The sequence below is a fragment of the Epinephelus fuscoguttatus genome, linkage group LG14 (genome assembly GCF_011397635.1).
Source record: "Epinephelus fuscoguttatus linkage group LG14, E.fuscoguttatus.final_Chr_v1".
Taxonomy (NCBI): Eukaryota; Metazoa; Chordata; class Actinopteri; order Perciformes; family Serranidae; genus Epinephelus; species Epinephelus fuscoguttatus.
This window is the reverse complement of record NC_064765.1, coordinates 20,865,953-20,888,871: the sequence shown is the minus strand read 5'-3', so window position 1 is coordinate 20,888,871 and position 22,919 is coordinate 20,865,953. Positions and strand designations below refer to the sequence as shown.

Sequence of the window (22,919 nt, the reverse complement as noted above, 5' to 3'; positions counted from 1 at the left end):
ATATATCTTAGAAAAATACCTTTAAAAAAATAATAGTAGTCTGTGTTCATTGCTTGTACCACATAAGAAATACAGGACCTCTTATATATGTTCGACTGGCTCTAGGGACCCTGAATCAACACCCAGACGGGAGCAGCTCAAACTGTGAGTGTAATGGATGTGAGGCATTGGCAATTATGTGTTTAGCCTTCCTGCATACAGCACTGTTGGATACACTGCTGAGTTGTTTCTCACCTTCCCTGCAATGCTGACAGTCTTGAAGAGCTTGTTTTTGCACTTTGCACACAGGTTGCTGCACCATGCTGTAATGTTAAATGATTTCAACCTGGCTTCTGTATGCTATTTTAAGTATGTGCTGAGTGTGACTCACTTAAGGAGAAGTCTCATTCTGAAGTCTCGCGAGACTTGTAGGAAAAACAACAGTGGAAACGATAGAGCTGGAGAGAGGAGTGCCACAAAGAGTTTGTTTGAACTACAAAAACTTTGCAGTGTCATGGCTGAATATTTAGCTGATTTCTACAAAGTGGAAAAGTCTGAAATTTCAAAGCTAGACCTCTCAAAGTAAGACAAGAACAGACCTGATCAAGTTAAAGGTTAAAAACATTTGATTATTCTGTAGATTCCTTTCTGTAACACTGTCAGTAACTTATAATATTAATCTGAGCCTGTCAGTGGCGACAAACAAGCACTTTAATGGACATAAATTGACTGTACAATGACCTGCAACTGCAGTGCTCTCTCAAAACTGGACCAATTTCAAGAACGTATTTCTCCATTAGTCACCTCAACATAAAAACATTGGAAAATAGGGTCCAGGTTTCAAAAGGTTAAGTCAAAGTACACAAGTATAATCAGCAATGTGTACTTAAATTATCAAAAGTAAAAGTATTCATTATGAAGAACAGCTCCTTTTAAAGTGTTATGTCACAGAATATTACATTATGCTGCTTTCATCATGAACAAATTCATGTAAGAACATTGCGATATTGTTGTTAGCTCATCAATGTGGAGCCATTTTTAGATGGATTGTACCACAGGGTAGAATAGTACCGCATTACATCATATAACCATATCATGTTTTTATGTAAAACATAACCACAAGTGTCAAATGTAGTAGTGTAAAGAGTACGACATTTCCCTCTGAAATGCAGTGGAGTATAAAGTATCATAAAATGGAAATACTCTAGTGAAGTACACGTATGTCATTGTACTTAAGTACAGCACTTGAGTGACTGAAGAGAAAGGTCAGGTTTAATATTGCTGGACACACTGCAGATTAACTACACGTACTGATATAAGCTGCATTCAAACCTGCTGTAAGACATAAAAACCTCTTCACAGCCTCATCTGACTCCTGGCACACCATCCTCAGTCCAGCTCATACATCAGGCAGTTTTGGAAGGTGAACCCAGCTGAGGTGGAGTGATCACTGATGATCTGTACGTTTCCATCTTTATCTACTTCCCTCAATAGCACAAGAGGCGGCTTGTTGTCGTGCTCTGTAGTGTGGAAGATTTGCTTCATTGGCAGGTCGTCTTCATCGACGTCCTCCCTCTCCTCCGGCTTCACTGAGCCCATGGCGAGCTCCTCAGAGCTGCTTGACATGTTATCTTCAACTGTTGCAGGCATCTCGCTGGATTCCTGGCGAACGCAGCAGTCCTTAATGTGCTGGCTGTGAGTGTCGGCTGCTACGGAAGTTTGGGATTCCTCGCTGGATATGTGGTGTAGAAATGCAGCACCTGTTTCTACCTAGAACACAAAAATATAAGCAGCCATTTAAGTCCAAAGGCTTTATTTAGTATGATAAGGAAAAATGCCAAACTTGTTTTTATTAGTCTAGAGTCTTAAAATTCTGACACAGGCAAGCTTGGGGCAACTAATTTTTAGATCACATGAATAATTACACTTTTATCAGTATTCAAAAATTAGGAAAAATGCTACTACTTGGTTCATTAAACGTTTTCCGTGCAAAATATTTTTTTTACACTGCACATATGTGCGTATCTTTGATATTCAACTTGTTATGAGTTCATGGATACCAAATACTTCCTTGTAGGTTCTGGTGTGATGCCATTTTTATGGCTCCATGCTGAAAACAGACATGGCCAGTATTATATTTTTTTTGGGTTGTCCATCAGATTCTGGACATGGTATCTCAAGAATGCGAGGAGGGAATTTCTTCAACTTTAGCACAAACGTCCACATGGACTCAACGAGGGTCACTGTGGCCTCACAAAACATGTTGGCGATAACTCAAGAAATGATGATGCTCAAGACAAAATTTCACACAATTGTCCAATAGGATAAAATAATGAAGTGATGACATTTTATATCCCAAAGGTCAAAGGTCAACTTCACTTTGACATTATGTTTGCTAGCCGTTACTGAACATCATAACTCGGGAACAGAAGTGGAGACAACTGGTCGGACACTGAGTTGGTGACACTAATCTTGGGTGTCCACTTTGAAACTGTGTTGATTGTATAGATCAGTGGTGTCAAACTCATTTTAGTTCGGGGGCCACATGTCAGCCGGACCAGTAAAACCACTGCATAATAACCTATGAATACCAACCCCTTCATATTTTTTTCTTTTTTGTAGTGTAAAGATGTACATTCCGAAAACGGTCATCCACTTACAAAACAAATGATGAACAGCCTGCGATATTGTCAGAAAAATGATGTGCAAATTCAACTGTATGTCTCAGTTTTTCCACATTCAGTCAGTCGACTACGCATTGTCATTACATGTGCATTTTTTTTCGTAATTTTCCAGTGAAGTGAAGCTGTTGAGGAAGCAGGTGAAGTCATTCCTTGTCAGTACCTCAGCAGCAGGGTTCTATAGATTCTTTTGTGCTGAAGCTGCTGATTGACAATATGTTGCACAATTTTTAGTGTCTTTAAATATGACCACAGTAAGTAGTCATTGCTATTTCAGACAGCTGTATTGTGGTCAGGGTGGAAAAGCCTCTGAGGCAGCATTTTACATGAAGTATCTGCTCACTGTTTAAACTGCTCCTGAAACCCTTTAGCCATCACATGAGCATCAATATTAGGTGTGCTAAGTCATCAAGTGGGCCGGATTGGACCCTTTGGTGGGCTGGCTCTGGCACCCTGGTTGTATGTTTGACACCCCTGGTATATTTTGACACTTTATTTTGAAGTACAGTGAATTTCCAGCACAGGGCTTTTACTTTGAAGTGCTGTTTCCTGCTGTAGAGTGAGTGACTAATGGACAGCTACTTAACAGAGACAGCAAACTAGCTTTAAGACATGGCCGAACACAACTATGACGCTGAATATACTGAACTGTGTGGACCTTGAACTGATGACTAAAGAAAAATCTGGACCCAGTTGGGAACCACTGTTTTAGAATATATAGCTCCTTTGCAGCAGCATCCATATTTGAAGCACTGCCTACTCTCATGGCTACAATGAGTCTGGACCATAGACTGTAGGTCTGGACAGACTGCAACTTGACTGGTTTGCAGAGGCATACAACCACAAGGCAGTAATTCTAGTCTTATCTTACCATATTTAGTCTTTGGGAACACTGGATTGCTGTTTTTTCCTAAGATGTCATGGAATATATAGGAAAAAAACATAAGTCCATGTGACTGAGGGCTAGATATAGCATGACCAGACAAACTCACTTTTACACCCAAGTGTTTGACCAGTGTTTTAAGGATCTTCTTCATATCTGTGCTTAGGCAAACTCAGATAAATGGAAATGTCATTTGCAGCCACACACCTTCTCCTCAACATGATTGTTAGGATTTGTGGATCTATCTCACCTTCTCCTTTCCATGTGCACTCTCTCTTGTCTTCTCAGGCTCCTCTTTGACGTCTGAACTCTTCATTTTGGGTGCTGACTCCAACCAAGAGTCTCCCTCAATTCCTAAGCAGCTTGAATGTTCAGCTGTGATTACAGCAGGCTGTCTCTCTGTTTCAGGTGAAGACACAAGCCTGCTATCATCATCTTCTTCAGGAATATCATTAGTATCACAGTTTAAACTTTTTACGCCAGAATCCTTGAATGCTGAATGTTGCTGCCTTTTCTGCAGGTTACAATTTCCATCTTCTTTTTCATTGTCCTGCTCCTTTTCTTTCAGTTTCTCCACCTCCACTTCACTGTCCTCCTCCACACCTTCTTGGCCTTTTGTTTTCTGCTTCTTCCACGTTTCCTCCTCCTCCTCCTCCTCCACACCACTTTTATCGTCTTCATTGTTTTCTCCTTCCCTCTTCTGCTTAATCCATGTTTCATTCTCACCGACTCGCTCTTCCTCTGCTACGCCTTCCCTCATCTTCTCCTCCTCTCCTTTCTCCTGACCACTTTCGCCCTCTTCTTCACTTTGCTCTACCTCTGTCTGCTGCCTCAAATCCACCTCAACGTCTCTTTGCTCTTCCTCCTCCTCACTCTTCTCCTCCTGAGTCTCATCATCGCTAACACCAGCCTGATCAGGCCCTACTGCAAAATCAAAAGCTTCATTCGAAGGAAGAACAGGCAGCGTGACTGTGAGCTGTCCTCTCTGCTTGTTGAACTTGGCCTCTCCTTTATCTTCATCCACAGGGTAGGCTAGGGGCAGCTCCAGTCTGTAGGCCGGTTTCTTGGACTCCAGCAGCAGCCATTTCTCTTTCACCTCCAGGCTGGCGTCTGTGGCCGCCTTCAGAAGTGGCAAGTCGATGGTAACCACTATCTCCTTGGGCCTGGGGCTTTGGGCAGAGTCTCTAGAACACCTGAAGTCCTGTAGATCCACAAATGATCGATACTTCACCATGTAGTTTGGTTTGGTAGGTTCTTTGGCTGTCTGGGGCTGGATGCTGGTGCTTTTAGGTGTAGCATCACTGCTGTTTTTAGTTGCAGGTGACTCTGTGGGCTTGGTTTGCAGGGACATGGGAGGTCTTTTTTCATCTGGGTATGGGAAAGCAAGAGGGTCCGACTCCTCTGAGGGCTCCCTGGCTTTATATCCAGGTATTGGTTTTCGGATGACACAAGGCTGTGGGTTGCCTTTGTATTTTGTGCGAATCTGCCTCATGTTGTTTTTATCCAGAGTCACTTTAAAAGCATCCTGGATTCCCTGAGTGGCAGTGCTGTCCACCATGTCCATGAATCTCTTGTTTTTGCCTGCAATGTGGAGAGTGTCAGGGTGGAAAATGACATCATAGATGGTGATCTTGTTCCCCTTTGGATCTGTGTCCTGTCTCCCTGGGTGCAGACTGTGAGGCAGGGACCAGCACTGTCCCCTGCGGCCTTCCTCAGACTCCCCCCATTTACACTCAGGCTTCCCAACCTTTTCACTGGAGCAGATATTGATGAAACACTTCTGCTTGCCGTTAACACTCGTCCTGAGAGCCTTGAATGGTTCCGGGTGGATGAATTCAATAGTGTTTCCTCTCTCCTGCTCCAAAAGTTTGATCTCCTCTTCATATCTTCTCTTATTCTCAGGGTCTGACAGCTCTTGTGCGTAATCCCGCAGCATGTCCCTGAATTTCTCGTCTTTGAAAGCTTTTTTCAGTCTGTCCATTTCATCCGCTGACATGTTTAGTTCTTTCATCTTATCTCCAGTCTCCATTGTTCTGATGACCAACAGAAATAATAACTTATCTTAATGAACTTAACACAACTTTTAGAAGCTAAACGCACAAAAAAATATGACAGAAGCGAAGTTATCTTAATTATAAAAAGTGTTACAGGCTGTCCTTGTCTGAAAAAACAGAATTTGGTGTCGTTTTATGTCCATTTCCATGTGTTACAGCTCGTCCTACGGTTAGTTGTGTTGATGTAACCATAGCAACACCAGGGTGCATCAAGGAAACGCTTCCCCTGGGAAACATTCTTCTCGCCCTTCGTCCGTCAGATGTTAATTCATTTATGAAAATACTTTAATAGCCTATATAACAGTAAGAATAAATTAATATAATTGAGATTGGTTAAACAAACATAGCTACAGTTATATCGTTGAGGGTAAAAAGAAAACACCTGCCATGGTTTAACTGTGAATTATTTTCACAGACAAGAGACATTTTGACATGTCAGAACATATTGCTTTAAATATCCTTAAATTTAAATTGATATCCCCCGAGATTAGGGACTGTACTTGACTTTTGACTTTTTCCTTAACCATTCCCTGGAGCTATATTTTTTTCCTTTGAGCCTCTCTGAGTGACTGGGAGAAAATGCATGACCCTCTACCCACCAACCCAGCCACTGTTTGTATGTGGGGCCCATGTGGGTAGTAAATGGACTGAAAATTGCGCCCTGGTATGGGGCCGCATTCCATAATGCTTAGCATGGGTGGGTTTACCTGGAGGCCCCACATTAGATGCACATGCCTACTTGGTACCCATGTAGCTGTAGCATAACCCATATTGGGCCCACAGGTAAACCCACCCATGTGGGCATGTGGCCATCATGGAACCGATGCACAATCCCATATAGGGCCCATTTTTTCAGCCCATGTACTACCCACATAGGCCTCACAAATTTTAAGAGTGACTTAACCATATATAGACACTAAATGTAGGTATGGGGCAAATGCAGCAAGCACGTAGCATGGAGGGAGCTGTCACCAAAACAAACAGCTACTTTATTTGGAAACGATTATGTTGCTGACAGCAACATGTGCATATAATGATCGTTTCCCCAAATAAAACCGTAGCATACACAACAGTGGAAGCAGTGTCAAAAATAGCAGTAACATGGCACCGTGGCTGTTATTAGATTTTAAAAACTTAGCCTCTGATGGTTGAAAGTTAAAAGTTAATAATAAAATTCTAAAGTTGAAAAAAAGCCTTTGTACTGCATACAGAAGTGCAAAATTTAGCCTAATGTTTTTTACAGGATCTGGTCAGTGCAAACAAACAAATATGCCTTCTGAAAGTGATTAAATTAAATACAAAATAGGACCATTGAAAGTTAAATGTCCCTCCCCTAGGCCAAATTAAAATACATAACTCCCTCCCCAGTGCTTAGAAATTATTTGAAGTCCCTCCCCTTTTTTGCACCACCCCTTTTTTTTTTTTTTTTTTTTTTGGAGACCGCCCTTTACAGCTCCTAATCTAATTTTTAGTTGCTTGTTTATTAGTGTAGATTATATAGACTTATATATAGACTGGTTTGTGTGTTTCTAAAAAGATAAATTTCACATCTGGCTTTTTGACAAATCAACACATATTGCTTTAAATATCCTTAAATTTATGTGATTATCTCCATGATAAATGGCAAACCCTGCTGACATTAGTGTAATGAGTTATTAATGGAGAATAATACAAAATTGCACACTATTTTTTGAGACCAAAAGACAGTCCCCAATAGTCCCTAATCTATCAATCAGTCTCTAATAAATCTGTGTTGCCCCCAAGCCCCTCCTGCAAAATGTTAGACAAATTAAAATGACCACAAGAGCACAATGAATTGCAAAGAGACTGTAAGGAGACATAAACCTACAAAAGGGGGCAAAACAATCACGAAGACATACAACATAACTACGAAGAGACTAAGTGGCCATAAAGAGACACAAAACAACCATCACATACATAAGGAGACACATAATGAGTACAAAAAGAAGCCAAAAGATAAAACCACCACAATGTCTGTGTGTCTTACTTCTATGTAGGAGAGGTGTTGGAGCCTTTGCATGTCTATGCCCCGGAGCACGCTGACTCACAACCTGCCTATTGTATTATTACAGGAACAGAGGAGTGGCCTTTAAATCTATCTGCATGTGAAAACCACTAACCCAGACTGTCAGCTTGACATCAGTTTAAGATAAACTGTCTGAGGAAATAGATGAAATAGTGGCCTTTTGACAGAAAGATATTAAATCTTACTTTAGCCTAACTGAACTGTGATTTTGTTAAGTGTTTTAGTTTATATGCCTTTAAATTTACTTGCTATTATTACAAAAGGAATCCTAAATTCTGTTTAATGATACATAAAGATGAAAAACACGAGATGAGCTGGCCAGTCGTCGTTTTATCTTTGTGACTATCTGCCCCATCCTCAAACAGCACCTGACTTTGTATAACTAACTTCATAGTGCCTTAACCCAGCGCAGCACTCCTATTTTTTCCCTCGTCTTCTGTTAAAAGTATATTTAGTACAGCAAACTTTTTCCCCTTGAATTTTCTTCTACTTTGAGCTCCATAATAACATGTAATATTGAAGAGAAGAGAAGAGAAGAGAAGAGAAGAGAAGAGAAGAGAAGAGAAGAGAAGAGAAGAGAAGAGAAGAGAAGAGAAGAGAAGAGAAGAGAAGAGAAGAGAAGAGTTGCTTCATCCAGCTGTAAACATCTTGAAGCAATACACTGTCACACATGACAGTACAGTGGTTACACCACAGACATTATAAATATGTACAACAACAAAAAAAACATGCAGAGCAGGGGAATGGGCAGGAAGAAGCAGGGCAGGGAGAGTCCACAGGGCTGGAGGGAATGGAGGAGATCCAGAGCAGGTTCTGGGTAAATCAGGAGGGAGTCAGAGGCAGGAGTCAGGCCAGGAATTGCTGCAGGCAAACAGAAACAAGGGTTAACTAAAGGCTTCGATAGGTAAAGATTTTCAAGGAGCTGGACCCTGACTAACAAAGTAATTTTGTCTACGATCTGGCAGAATGTGGAGTGAATTGGGACCGGGTATTTGAAGCTGAGCAGGATGATGACGATGACTGGCAGCTGATGACCTGACTCGACACACCTGACTCCACTCCTGCAATCAAACAGAGAGAGAGAGAGAGAGAGGAGGGGGGGGGGGCTGCCAGCTAGGCAGAGGTAGAGGGCCTGACAATTAATGTGGAAAACAAATGAAACTACATCTCTGGGTGTGATTTTAGATGACTCAACCTACTGGAAAGCTCAGATCAACTATGTAAGAACAAAGTTGGCCAAGCATTGCACTTCTGGGGAAAACAAAACACACGCTGGACCATAAATCACAGCACGTTCTGCATTCATCACTTAAACGACCATATTTGAATTACTGTGTGGGGCAACACTCACAGACGCAACTTACAACCATTATACATCCTTCAACAAGAGAGCTGGGCTCAGCCTTAGAGATAGGGTGAGGAGCTCGGACATCTGGAGGGAGCTCGGAGTAGACCCGCTGCTTGAGAGGGGTCACTTGAGGTGGTTCAGGCATCTGATCTGGATGCCTCCTGGGCACCTGGTGCTGGAGGTGTTTCAGGTACGTCCCACTGGTAGACCCAGAACACACTGCAGAGATGACATATCTCATCTGGCCTGGGAACACCTTGGGGTCCAGCAGGAGGAGCTGGAAAATGTTGCTGGGGAGAGGGACGTCTGGGGTGCTTTGCTTGGCCTACTGCCTCTGCAACATGGCCCCGGATAAGCGGATGAAAATGGAGGGATGGAAGGAACACTTTGTGGTATTTGGACTGTAAATAAACTGGGTTTATTACTTATTTATTCAACTGGGTGGTAAATAGACTGGGGATGGTTGTATATTAGCTGTGAATACATTTGTTGGTATAATATATGAGTTAAAGGAACATGCCTGTGGATATTCCCATTCATCCAGGTCATAGTTATCTCAAGGCAATTGAATCTAACACAACTGGACTTAGTTTTGTCTTAGAAGACGTTTCACCTCTTATCCAAGAGGCTTCATCAGTTCATGCTTGTCTGACTAGGCTGAACTAGTCTGTGTGGAAACCCAGGTATTTCACCTCTGAGGAGGTCATCACAAGGCCAATGATGTCATTGGTTCGTTAGTGCTCCAAGGTGTGTCAACAGTGGTCGTTGAAACTCCTACTGCAGCGGTGGTCGATGGAGTCACAGGAGGCCGTTTGTGAACGACCATTGTTTTTTAGAGGTTAAGCTGTTAAATCTCCTGGGCAAGGATGAAAGGACAGCATTATACGTGGGGGATAGACGTTTTACTTCCATCTTTTTCTTGTTTGTTTTTTATTTCTGTATGTTTTTTATATTCTAGTTCGAAATATAGTCATTCATTCATTCATTATACAGTTATACCTGTCTAAAAATGACAAACTAGGATGTTCCTCAGCTGTAGTGTCAACGATGTAGTGACATGAATCCGCCACTGGGTGTCGCTGTAGATCAGCGCTCGGGTGGCGCACAGCCAGTGAGTATGTCGGTCAGTAAGGCAAAGGGGCGGGTGTGCAGGGTAGACGAGTGATTGGTCGCACCCCCCAACAGTTCATATTTCTGCCTGTCTGATTGGAAGAGGTGTGCTGTTACTGGGTATGGGACCACTGCTTATGAATTGTGAAGGAGAGGCAGAGGAGGATGGAGGATGGAGGCAGCAGCATCTTAACAATACTTTATAAAATGTCCACTTGCATCCTCCTAAATTCTCCATCTGAATGTCTTTTATTCAAACACTTTGTTAATTTATATAGATATGTCTCCTTTCATTTGTCCCTTGGTTACACTGCATACCCTTACCTTAAATAACATTATTGTATTTTATACTATATTATATGCTTATATTCCAACTGTTGCACCATTTTGTGTCTTTCTGTTAGATTACAGTTACAGGATTTTCATTTTTATACGTGTATGTAGGAGGATTGATTGAAATGTCTGCTTCACTGTGATTGTTGCGCATATGACCACACTAGAAGCCTGTAAGAGCAGGAGGTGTTCCTTAAATGAAAGCATATTTTTGAATGAATAAGACCGATGTATTATGAAAGAGTCCCACAGCCCCACCGCCTCCTTCTCCCCACATGACAGCGCTGAATGGACTCAAATGATCAGTTAATAAACTCCAAAACAGGACAAACAACTCTCCGTCTGTCTTGTCTGCTGACTCATCAGCACTCCAGCTCTGAGCTAATGAACAGCACACAATGTCCCCAGATGGTATCACCAGAAGAGCTTTTATAACACCAAAAATTCATTCAGCTCGTAGACCAAAAGAGGGCGGTGGTGAAGGGTGGTGGAGGGGGGGAGTCATAGTGTGACGCACGCAGGATGTGGGCAGGCACCACTCACTGCATTTCTGCATGAGACAACCGGGAAAGATTGCTGACTATCCCGAGATCCCACACTTGTGTTTTTCCCAGATTAGACATCAGAACGCTCACGAAGAATGACTCATTTGATCTTTTCTTTTATTACAAATATGTATTAAATAATATGAAAAGTTAGACAGGGAGATATAATCAAGGTATAATCATAGTACTGATGATTAATATTCATATTTACATCATTTCTCGTGCTTCCCCAAATGTGACAAATAAATGCTTTTCATAATACGACAAACAATACATTCACATATATATATCAGTATCAACACAATGAGGAAGTGTTGCAGGAGGGGCAGAGAAGGTAAAATGTACAAACTTCATAAAAAGGCTTTGGCAAGAGTGCATTAATATTATCAATTGTATCAAAGTAAACAAAAGAATCCTTTAAAGAAAATGTACAAATGAGCAGTAGAGAGGAAGCAAAGAGTCCAGTGCATGTGTTGTCATCATTCCCATTAGTAAAATAGCAGCAGCCTCGTGTGCGCGGCTGCTCTCTGCGTCCCTGTGGTATCTCGGGAGTGGGTAGGATGGCAGTGTTCATTGTCTACTTGGAGCCGGCAGGTACCAGCATGCTCAGCGTGGCAAGGCCGGGCTTTGTGGGAGGTGTTTTGCCAGCAGCCATTTTGTTCAGGCTCCGAACATCAGCCTGCCAGGAGGGAATTTTCTTTGTGGTCATGTGGCGGCGGGCGTGTTTGGTGAGGTGATCGCTGCGCATGAACCGCCGGTCACACACGGGGCACACAAACTTTTTCTCGCCGGTGTGTGTTCGCCGGTGGCGGGAGAGCTCATCGGAGCGGGCGAACCTCTTGTCGCAGCCGTCCCAGCTGCAGCTGAAAGGCTTCTCACCTAAGAGGAGGGAGAGTAAGGAGTCAGCAAGTGAGTCACATCGCAGTCATGAAAACTTCACACATCACCCTGTTGTGTCTGAGATTTAACAATGAGCTCACTCTCTTCCCATCAAGGATTACAAGACTGGAATGTTTTACAAACAGGATGCAGCACTCATGTGTGGTCCCAATTTATTCCACATCCGCACCAGTATCAAGCAAACACTTGTGTGTGTAGTGATCCCTCACCTGTGTGTGTTCTGAGGTGAGCCTTGAGGTGTGAGCTCTTAAAATATGTCTTCCTGCAGCCCGGGAAGTTGCAGACGTAGTTTCTCCTGCGGGAAAAGTCCATCTTTGTGGCTGTTGTGCCGCTGCTGGGCCCTGCCGGCACGTACACAGGGGCCGGGGCCAGAGGTAGCAGCTTGGTGTTGCCCAGGGTCATGACAGTCTGAGGGCAGTGAGGGGCCTGGGAGACTGAGGACTGAGGGAGAACCAGCATGACCGTGCCCTGCGGAACCGCTGAGCCCATGATGAGGGACTGCTGGACGGGGGCAGCGTTAGCTGAGACAGGCTGGGGGAGGATGGGCGTGGTGGTGGTCCGAATCCCAGTATTGGCTGTCTGAACCGCACCAGGGATGAAGGCTGAGATTATGCCTGATTGGCTGCTGACGGGGAACATCTGGCAGATGATTTGAGGGCTGGGGACTGAGGGTGGGGACAGGGTTGCAGGAGCAGAGGGAGTGACTGGGCTGTTATGCAGTTGCATATTGACAGGAGAGGGGGTGGAGACACTGTTCAAACAGGGTTTTGAAGGACTGGCATGCTGCTGTGTTCTTGAGGCGGATGATGTGGGTGTGAGAGGAGCAGGAGGAGATGGAGGTGTCGTTATCTGCTCAGTCTTTGTAATGCATTGCTGCTGCTGCTGCCGCTGCTGCTGGCAGGCTGTCGCAGGCGTTACTGCATCTCTAGTTTTCTTTGGATTGGGGGCCACTGGAATGCGGTGTTGGCAGAGGGTGCTGTCTGCAGTGTGGCGGATGACACTGGTCGCCATGGCTCTGCAGGGCTGTGGGAGAGGTAGGAGGGAGGGGGGCTTCTCGGCAATGGGTGCCAGGGCAGGTTGATGGAGCCCGGACGCACAGTGTTGTGAGGACACAGCCATGCCAGAGCTGGACTGGAGCGCAGTAGTGGATGTCTCCACAAAGCTGGGGCTGTGAGGGGGAGTCATACACTGGAAAGAAGGGGAGAACATCAGAAGAATTAACCAGTGAACTCCAACACCATTGTCATATGGCGTTGTACAGGGGGAGCGTGTGTGCAGGGATGAGTATCACCGGTGGCAAGCAGCTACATGTAACAATAATTATCACTCTTGAGCTATAAAAAGCTATAAACTGTGATTTTTATGACCCTGCCTCTGAGAGGAGGAACTCTATCTGAAGGTCAAACAACCTACAGTATCAAAGCTTTACTCGCAGCACCTTCCACCTGTCCCAGTGTGATGTCAATGACCATTGTCCTCCAGTTATCTTTACACATGCACATCGAAAGGGCATTGGGTTTGATGCAAACCTGGATTCTCGGGAATGTTTACCTATCAAACATCTGTAATCTAAATGGTTTAACAGCTCTGTGTGATTTTAAAGCCTGATTTTATTAAGAGGGGGCAGAACGTGATGTGATCCTTACCAGAGAAGAGAGGGACACAAAGTCTTTTGGCGGCTCTGGAAGCTCTGGCGGCATGAGGGAGTCACAGGAGTCTGAAGCCGGGGTGAGAGGTCTGGGCTTGCAGGAGTTTGGCTTGCTGCTACCAAGGAAGTGACCCTGGCCCCAGGAGCTCATGCACACCAGCGCTTCAGCTGCCTCCAAGTCCGTGTACTCCAGGGCACAGGACTGCTCGCTGTCATGCCTCCTCCTCTTTACATAACGATCCACACATTCAGTCTGAAAGGAACAATAAATAAACGTCAAACAAAGAAAATGTTGTACATCAATCAGTGCTGCCACATCACTGGGACATCACGATTATTCTCAACTGCGTGACTCGGTGTTGATTCAAATTTTGACTCACATCTGATCAGGGCATGAATGCAAACAAGGGAAGCTTTCTAATCTATTTTGGATTTTTTTTTAAAAACAATCCATTTACAGTTTTCATCTGCTCTGTCACAGTTCCCTCAAAGTTCCCAGACAAACTGCACCGGTGCTGCCAATAAGGAAGAGGGGGTGTTGGTGACTACACCCCAGCCCAGCGTGCACTGCCTTTGGCTCCGAGCCAGAACACCTCCCATTGCCAAATATAGACCAAACAGTGACGTGCTGCCGAGATGAGCCATGTGAAATCCCCATTTGTGGGTTTGGATCAGGAAGTGCATTTATTACGTTATAACTTTATAACTGTAACAAAGCATATCATTAATCCTCCACTAAAACTCACCTGCACTTAACATTTCGTCAACACTGACAGCATTTATTCACATTAAATTTTACATTACCATTAATATGAAGGTTATTAATTTTTAAAAACGGAATAACAAACAAAATTCCTGAATAAAAGTGTCACATAAAATCAAGTTTAAACATTTAAATTTTAAATTTGGCAACACCGGGACGTTAAAGTGACATAAAATAATGTTAATAAATTTGTTTAGATGATTAAGCTAATGATTTAACTTAAGTGAAATATCAAATCCCACAGTAAACAAGTGAACGTTACAGGACAGATAAATAACCGTCGCCACAGATGAAGTGACGTTTACAGTTTGTTAAAAAATGTCTTACCCCGTTTGAGTCCATTTCTGTGAATTTTCGCGATGGCATTGGTGAAATAAATGTCTAAATTTCACTTTAGTGTTGTCAAAGGCAGAGCAGAACAAAGAGACGGCGGCTGCCAGTGCTGCTGCCCGAGCTGGGGTAGGGTTGAGGTCGTTTTTTTCCTCTGACTGGCTGCCTCTTCTCTCAGCTGTGTGTGTAAAACATGGGGAGGAGGAGAAAAAAAAAAGAAAAACAAAACTCACAACACGCACTGGCGGGTGGCAACACTCGGCCAATCACAATTGAGTGTGTGCGGAGCGCCGGCCAATCGGAGAGCAGAGAGCGCGTGAACAGTGCGTGCTCGCCGGACGGTTGGAGGAAATAGGGTGCGTGGCCGTTGGTGGGCGTGGCCGTGAGAGTCAGCAGTGTCAGGGTAAACCCGATGAACTGCCAGCCGCTAAACTAGGCGAAAGGTCGATCCAGTCTATGAGGCGTTCACGGAATGTGGGAGAGACCTGGAGAAAACGAGCTAACGGCTCCAGGCAACAGCTTGTAAGTCATCCAAAAAAGGAAATCATTATACTAACAAAGGGTAAGATGGGGGAAGATGGCCCCCGTAAGAGCAAAGTCGATAAACTGTAAAATTAAAAAGACATTTACATATGTTTTGACATGTATGCATAAACCAACACACTGAGAATTCAACTGGTGGAGTATTCAGTTGTGTTGTTAAGGATCTCAAATATCAATTCAATTTAAGAAGCTTTATTGGCATGACATTTCATTTCATTTTGTGTTGCCAAAACACAATTATTTAGTTAGTTAATAGATAGTGCTTTATTGATCCCAAACTAGAAGATTCTTGTGTTACAGCAGCAAGTAATCAAACAGTATGTGTCAGTATGTAAATGCGAGAAGACGAAAACAGATCAAAATAAAAATAAATGAGAATATGGAAAAGTAAAATTTATATCAAAAATAAGTAGTAGTAAAATTTGAAATATACAAGAAAAATATAAACAGGTATAAAGCAAAAAAATATATAAAATTGCAGGAGTAAAAAAAAGAGATACATTATATACACAACACAGTGAGAAGTGAGGTGTGTAGAGAGTAGTAGACAGACAACTTTAAAAAACAAAACAAAACAAAACAAAAAAAAAACAAAACAGGTTACTACATGTCCTAAAATGAGTGGGAGAAAGTACAAACTTATTATTATTTAAGAGGGACAGTGCACAACTAATTTCCATCTGTAGTCCCTGGGCAGGACACAGAGAATCATTTCTCTGCTGAAAGACACTTTTATATTTTTAAAAAACACAGTTACATGAAATAAATATCTAAATTTCACTTTTTGATTGCCAAATTCAGAAACAATTAACAACAATGCATTAATGCAAAATTATAGACTTAAACTTTCAAGACAAAAAAACCCATTCACTGAATAAATGAATGAAAAGGCAGGGTGTGAGCTGTGAGGTGATGAACTCTATGTTGTTGGCTGTGACATGCACTGACATATCTTGCCGCACCTATGGCTCTGAAAGTATTTTCTCCAAGCATATGTTGCATGTTAGTCTGGTCAGAGAGTGGATCAAAATCTTGGAGTTTACATTTAATTTTTATAAGAAATTTTGTTCCGATGCCTTCATATGTGCTACATTATAGCAGGACATGTTGCTCTGTCTCCACGTGTCTCTGAGGACAGAGCTGACACAGCCAGGTGTGCAGGTGTCCGTCTGTCTCTATGTCCAGGCTGTGATCACTGAGTCTGTGCATAATTTGTATCTTTCTCAATTTTTTGATCTGTCACAGTGCTCAGAAAATGTGACATAGTCTACTTCCTGTTTAGAGCCAGATACCATTGAAGTCTGTTTTGGGTTTTTGTGGTAGATGTCCAATAGCTGATGTAGTTTTCTTTTTCTTTGGCGATACTTTGGTTGGGCTGGATTGTGTGAGGGTTGTCCTGAGGCCTTGTGCTGTTAGAGGAGGTGAGCCTCAGGACCAGCTGGCTGAGAGGCCTCCCTGTGTTCTCCTCTTGGCAATGAGAGTAGTAGGAGTTGTAATAGTAGGAGTTGAGGCCACTTGTTTTTCTGTGTTTGCAGAATTTGATTGCTCTTTCTATCTGTAACCTAATGTCTATAGCTGCCCCTAATGCATATTTTTCTGTCCAGCTAGCTTGGGAGCATGACATAAAGACATCTCTGACTGCTTCCCAGTGGAAAATTGAGACAGTATAATATATTGAACCAAGAGTATGTCTGTTTGTTTCATTGTTACTGTGTGGCATCTTAAGTGTGGATTACAGAATATTGTGTTGCCTCTCTTATTGAGAAAAATATTTACTTATTAATTTATTTATTTTCTTTATTGTTGGAAAGAATGTTTAAAAAACAAACAAACAAGGATTGCATTAAAAATAGTTTAATTTTACGTGGTCCATTTGTCAATCACTGATGTTGCACTGCATTCTTTTATTATATTTTTTAATAAAATGAATAATATTTATGGCCAAAGGTACATATCTAGCTAAAGTCAACATTTTAGGGTTTGACTTTGACTACTTTAGATAATTCTAACCAGCTTTTGCAGAAGTGAGTTGAGTTTGTAGTTTACACTTTGCAAAACATGTCAGGAGGAAGGATTAAGTAGGCTATTAATAAAGGTTATAAACACTTGATCATGTTTTAGGCTATTAGAATCTGTCATATTCACCTGTATTTGATTGCATTTAACTAGCTAATGTAAAAAGTCCATCCAGAGTAACCTCGGTTTTGCAAGCTCTAGTGTCAACTACAAGGCGAGGGGGTCTGGACAAAACTATTTTGTACCACCTTTCCCATAACACTTAAATGCAACACTACCACCAGATGAAGCGCGGGTTTCTGGCTTGTTTTTTGGAAATATGTGTGCAGTTTTCTCACAGAAAAAGTTGATAAGCAAATGATTTACTGCCATTACTTTAATATTCCATAGCACAAACACATTGTCACTCAGTTACAAGGTGAGTAAAATACTTTGTTTCAGCCCTTGAGAGTGCAATAATTTATTATAATCCCTTCAAATTGTTTGCTCACCCATGAGAGGGCTGCAAATTAAACTCTATAAATGACAACACATTGGGTAACATGCAGCCTGACTAATGCACCCCACTTTTGGTCATCTCACTTGTTTTGTCTGGGGTGGAGCCGCCCATACTGCCCCATTTATATACACATGGACTATATACGGTTTATGATTTGTGTATTAATCTGTATTACATTTGCAGATAAATGATTTTACATAAGCATTTAAGTCTGCAGTTGCATGCACTGGCAATCTTTTGTCCTAGGTGCAGAGAAAAGGACATTGTGCTTTGTTCTCCTGATACTGAATATATTGCTTAAACTTTATATAAACCTGAACCTATGTTGGGCTGTTTCTTCCTGTGGCCTATTGTGTGACCATTGCTATGAGATCATTCCCACAAGTGCTGTGCATGTCAGGGAATTCAAATTGATCTTGACCCACATATGCTGTTATATCACCAACTGCACTTGGACAAAGAAGGAAAGAAAAGATAAGTCCCAGTAAACTTCTGGAAGCACGATATGACAAAGGGTCCAACTGAAATTCGGAGATACTGACAATCCAATATAACCAAGATGTGTTTAGTGCAAACAATAGCAGGCCCAGTGGCATTTTCATAAGCATCTTGCATTTCATATTCTGTCCCTGCTCCTTCCTGTTTACATAAAAACAAAACTTTTATGCTGACACCTTCACACCTTGCATGAGATCAGTCAACCGCTGTTTGTTTGGTGGCTTGCCTGCAGCAGATGGGAGTGGAGCAGGTGTGTTGGCGCAGGCCCTGGCAGCACCTAGCTGCTAAGGAAGGCCATGCCTTGGTATGACTCACATAAGCATGACCTCAGGGAGCAATGAGGGCTTGGAGCTGGAGCAGTGCAGTGCCAGCAGTTAGTGAGAAGTGAGAGGAAGAGGGAGGAGTTACGAGGAAAACCAGTTAGCACGCCGTCATGACAGGCAGCCCGGGCTTTAGCACAGCAGCCAGTTTGTGATATAAGTGGGGCAGGCCGTTTCAACTTAGTGAGGGAATCTGGAGGAAAGGTTACGCTGGCCCTATCTGGGCCTCTGCATGCACACCTCCCCTGTTAGGCCAACTCCCCCAATTCAGGAATCCAGGAGCGGACTCAGAAAGGGGGGAGTTGCCCCAGCAGGGTTAAATATATCACCCCAAGGCTATATTTCACTAACAGGCCCTGAGCTCTGACAGGCACCCATGGGCTGTGTCATCTAGAAAAGAGGGTTATTTCCACGTGAAGTATTTCTACTCTAAATGTAAAATGCTGCCATATTAGGGAGACTGCCACCATTATCAACACAATTTATTATAATGTTGTTATACACTGATATAATTTGAAAATAGCAGATTGCTGAGAGGAGTAGCATGAGGTCTTGAGTTCATAAATTTACATTGTTTTAAATGGTTTCATGTCACAGTACACAGTTTGTTATTCACAATCTAAGCTCCCACTGAGGAGGCAAATGCATGCTTGGAAAGGTTTTAAATAAATGTTTTAAGAGAGCTGACGGGGTGGAATAAAGATTGGATATTACTAACACTTAAAGCGTATAGCTGGAAAAACATATCCTCACTAAAATACATAATTTCACTGAGAGCTTCAAAAGGCTTACATTTTTAATTTTTGATTTAATTTAATTAAATGTAATTTAACTTATTTTTTAATTTTATCTTATTTTATTGTATTTTATTTTATTTTAATTTAATTTAATTTAATTTTATTTAATTTTATTTATTTTATTTTATGCAGAGCCAAAATGGATTGTGCAGATTACTGTTGAAGATGCTGTTGCACTTGACTCTTATGCCTCTGACTTACATTTTTTATTTTAACTTTACAAGCTTTGGTGATAATGTTTAATTACAGACGCTGATGCCAGTGTTATACATGTGTCCAGAATGCTCTGTGAGCTCAGTTGAACTCATGGAAAACACTTGTCAGTTAAATGCTCCTCCACATCATCACTACAAACTGGCATCTGGGTGAAAGGACACAGCAAGCAAAGAGAATTTGGAAGACCCATAGACCAGGGGTGGGCAACCTGTGGCTCCTTAGACCCTCTCCAGTGGCTCTCTGTGGCATTGAGATAAAATATGGAAATGAATAATCAGATTTTCATTTGTCATTGTTGTAGGCCTAAAGTAATTCTTACATTCTCCAACTGCAAAAATGTGCAGCCTATACATCGAATTAAAACATGTTTCAGTGTTTCATCAACTAAAACATGCATCATACATCTACAACTTGGTGCCTTTTCCTTTAGATTTTTCTGAACTTCAGTAGTGGAGGCCTGAAGTCTCTCTAGTATGGCTATCTATGGCTTCCAAATCCAAAAAAGGAAAAGTCTTGGAGGAAAACAGAGGATTTAATAGTGTGTGGACAGATTAATTTGCTTTCAGCACCAACGCTGCAAAGTTAAAGTACTGAATAATTATAAATAGCCCACTGCAGAGTAGCCACCTTGTAGAAGATCACATTTATGAATGCTCATTTAGACCTATTTGTAATGTTGGTGGACTAATTTAGACTTAATATGCTGTTACCTTTATTCAAATATGTTTTGTGGCTGCAGTCAGATTTTTTTTCTCTGTTTTTGGGCCAATGATGCCTCTTTTAATAGTAAAGGTTGCCGACCCCAGACATAGACTTCTTATGCCCCTTTTTGTCGCCTGCTCTGATCGCTTTTTAATCTCAGATCAATGCAAATACTGGACACAGATGAAAAAAGAATAGAAAAACTCTCTCTCTGCTCTGTGCATACATCAAAAAAAAGACACTGCCTTTCTATTGCAGACATCTGATGGTCAGGCAGACCACAATACACAATAAATATGTAGAGCTGATGCGTGCAAGTGCTCTTCCTGAAAAGATGAAATGGCGTGTTCTTTCCAGATTTCTTTACGTCACAAAGTTATTTTGGCATTCAATGTATTATTTACACATGGGCAAAAATGGAATCAAAGAGTAACAGCTGTGTGTATTCTGTTTGTGATGGACACAGTGTATGATGATAGAGGGTTTTAAAGGAAAACTGCGGCATGGAAATTTCATCTTTAATGACTCACTTCGATGGTTTAAACCCATTTCAGCCCTTACTTCAGCTCATAAATGTCAGTGCATTAATTTTTAGATTGCCTGAAAGGATGCAAAATGGCCACCAAATGAATCAGAAATCCATATTTACTGCATTCGTCTCCATGTGTGCATGAAAAGCACTAATATGAAAATATTAGAGATAAAAAGGTAAATATTGGACTTTTAGACCCACAACAATCCCCAATTCAATGACATAGCAACCAAACACAAAGATGAATGACACATCCCCAAGCCAAAATAACCCAGATATGGGTGCTACCATCTTTCGCTGGTGACATTACGTGGAGCCAAAGTCTACACAGTAACAATATCAGTACATACAGCTGTCCCACCAATTGTGAGCGGCGCTATCGATCACAAGCACACCAATTGGCACACATAGCCATCAATCATGATTTAAAACTTTCTTTTTTATAGCATCAAATAACTAATTAAAACCAAAATTATCAGAAAAACAAACACTTGAATGCATCACTGTGATAAGATCTACCTAAAATGATAAATTACATCTTTAAAAATGTATTATATTATATTAAAAATGTATTTGATGTGTACTTTGACCTTTAATACCCCTTTCTCACTGGAGAAACCCCCCCACTAACACTCACTAACATCTCGCGCTTGTATTTAATGGGAAAAGTCACAATCAACATTCACTCCCAGGACAAATGACTGTAGTAATAATCACAGGTATTTATCGGCTGCTTGGAATGGCAGTGATGGAAATATGACACCCACATGGAACCACCAATTTTAGCTTCTTTGCTGGCAAGATGCAACACAATCCATCTCCGTCCAAGCATGAGTTGGAAATTGAATAAGTAAGGGATATAAAAAAAAAAGAGGTAACCACCATAACAGTGTCACTGGCCTCCATGCTGCTTTTTACTGTCTACTAGTCTCGCTCACCAGACCTTTCTCAAGAAAAGAAAGGTCTGGCTGGGCCGACTCTCACTTTAAGATTGGAGAAAAAAACGCTGCGGCTGCTTTTATTTCTTTCAACCAATCACAATCGTTCTGGGCGGTGCCACAGCAACGGTGCCCTTGCAAAAATATTGCCGGGGGGAAACAGGTTTTGGTGTAACACGCCCACAAAAATATCGCCTACAGGATGCGAACTATGGCAGAAAAATGGCTACATCCCCGCAAGATCAAACACTGCAAAAGTTAGTAAAGGACGTGTTGAAAACTGCAACCGGAGGTGGTAGGGCGGGACTTCAGCGGTTGGCTCGTTCCGCCCAATGAGAGGCTGATCTATGCAGCGAACTTCCACCCACTCAGACTAACTGTTTACTAACCTGTTTTCCGGCCTGACCGAGACATTGAATGTGACACACACACACACACACAAAAAAAAAAAAAAGCAGAAAGGCATAATCATCTGCAGCAGAGCAGTGGACAGTGCTCTGGTCTACTGGCAATAGTAAAGCAGTCTATTGCCACTTACATGTGCTAATTTGGGTGGAAAGGGGTATTATTTTTTCCCATGTCCCATCCATCAACATGTAACTGCCAAAAGCCAAAAAGCCAAACGTATTTCTAACACTGAAATACTAAAATTAAATATAGAAAAAGAAAAAAAAAAAACACAGATAATCTTATGTTAACCATAGCATACAGGATGGGTAGTGATGCACTAGTTTATGTATCATATGCATGATTTTTGCTCATTGTTTGTATTCTTCTGTTACTGACTTGTGTTTTAATGGTGAAAAAGGAACCAATGATGTGCTGTGATATTTGGATTTGAAATGACAACATAGGATCGCCCAAACTTGAAACAAGAATGAACATTTCTTTGTTACTATTATGTGTCTTTGTTCACAGCTCCACTGAGAAAAAGACAAAGCTATTTATTGTTTAAAACCACTGTTGCGTATCCTTGCATCATGTGACTGAAGATGTATAAAGTAATTAAGGCTTGCCATATTTTTTCCCTCTCTCACTTGCGAAACATCTCTATCAACCCTATGCACAGTTGTGTTCTGGAAGTTGATAACAACAAATGTGTTATTGTACTGTACACTGTAAAATCTGAGATGTTGATCCGACCTGAAAGGGGGGCAGAGTATATGACCTGTGCTGCAGCCAGCCACCAGGGGGTGATCAAAATGTTTTGGCTTCACTTTTGGAGAGCTGCTTGATC

At 41.9% G+C, this 22,919-nt stretch overlaps 2 protein-coding genes across 2 annotated transcripts; both read right to left on the bottom strand.

Moving 5' to 3' along the window:
• Positions 1-23: 23 nt before the first annotated feature.
• Positions 24-5,781, bottom strand: dnaaf2 (dynein axonemal assembly factor 2). The gene is made up of 2 exons (XM_049595312.1): positions 3,794-5,781; positions 24-1,749 (listed from the first exon to the last, which is right to left on the bottom strand). The coding sequence occupies exons 1-2, from the start codon at positions 5,570-5,572 to the stop codon at positions 1,369-1,371; spliced, it is 2,160 nt and encodes a 719-aa protein (XP_049451269.1). The 5' UTR covers positions 5,573-5,781; the 3' UTR covers positions 24-1,368.
• A 5,301-nt stretch (positions 5,782-11,082) lies between these two features.
• klf11b (Kruppel-like factor 11b) lies at positions 11,083-14,813 on the bottom strand. The gene is made up of 4 exons (XM_049595315.1): positions 14,619-14,813; positions 13,527-13,781; positions 12,090-13,068; positions 11,083-11,859 (listed from the first exon to the last, which is right to left on the bottom strand). Exons 1-4 carry the CDS (start codon positions 14,655-14,657, stop codon positions 11,558-11,560), a joined length of 1,575 nt encoding a protein of 524 aa, XP_049451272.1. The 5' UTR covers positions 14,658-14,813; the 3' UTR covers positions 11,083-11,557.
• Positions 14,814-22,919: the final 8,106 nt, after the last annotated feature.

Coding starts and splice junctions, on each gene's coding strand:
- dnaaf2 (XM_049595312.1), bottom strand. CDS start 5,572: ATGGAGACTGGAGATAAGATGAAAGAACTAAACATGTCAGCGGATGAA. Junction 1,750..3,793: donor GTGCACATGGAAAGGAGAAG/GTGAGATAGATC, acceptor TTTGTGTTCTAG/GTAGAAACAGGTGCTGCATT.
- klf11b (XM_049595315.1), bottom strand. CDS start 14,657: ATGCCATCGCGAAAATTCACAGAAATGGACTCAAACGGG. Junction 13,782..14,618: donor CAGAAATGGACTCAAACGGG/GTAAGACATTTT, acceptor TGTTCCTTTCAG/ACTGAATGTGTGGATCGTTA. Junction 13,069..13,526: donor TTGTGTCCCTCTCTTCTCTG/GTAAGGATCACA, acceptor CCTTCTTTCCAG/TGTATGACTCCCCCTCACAG.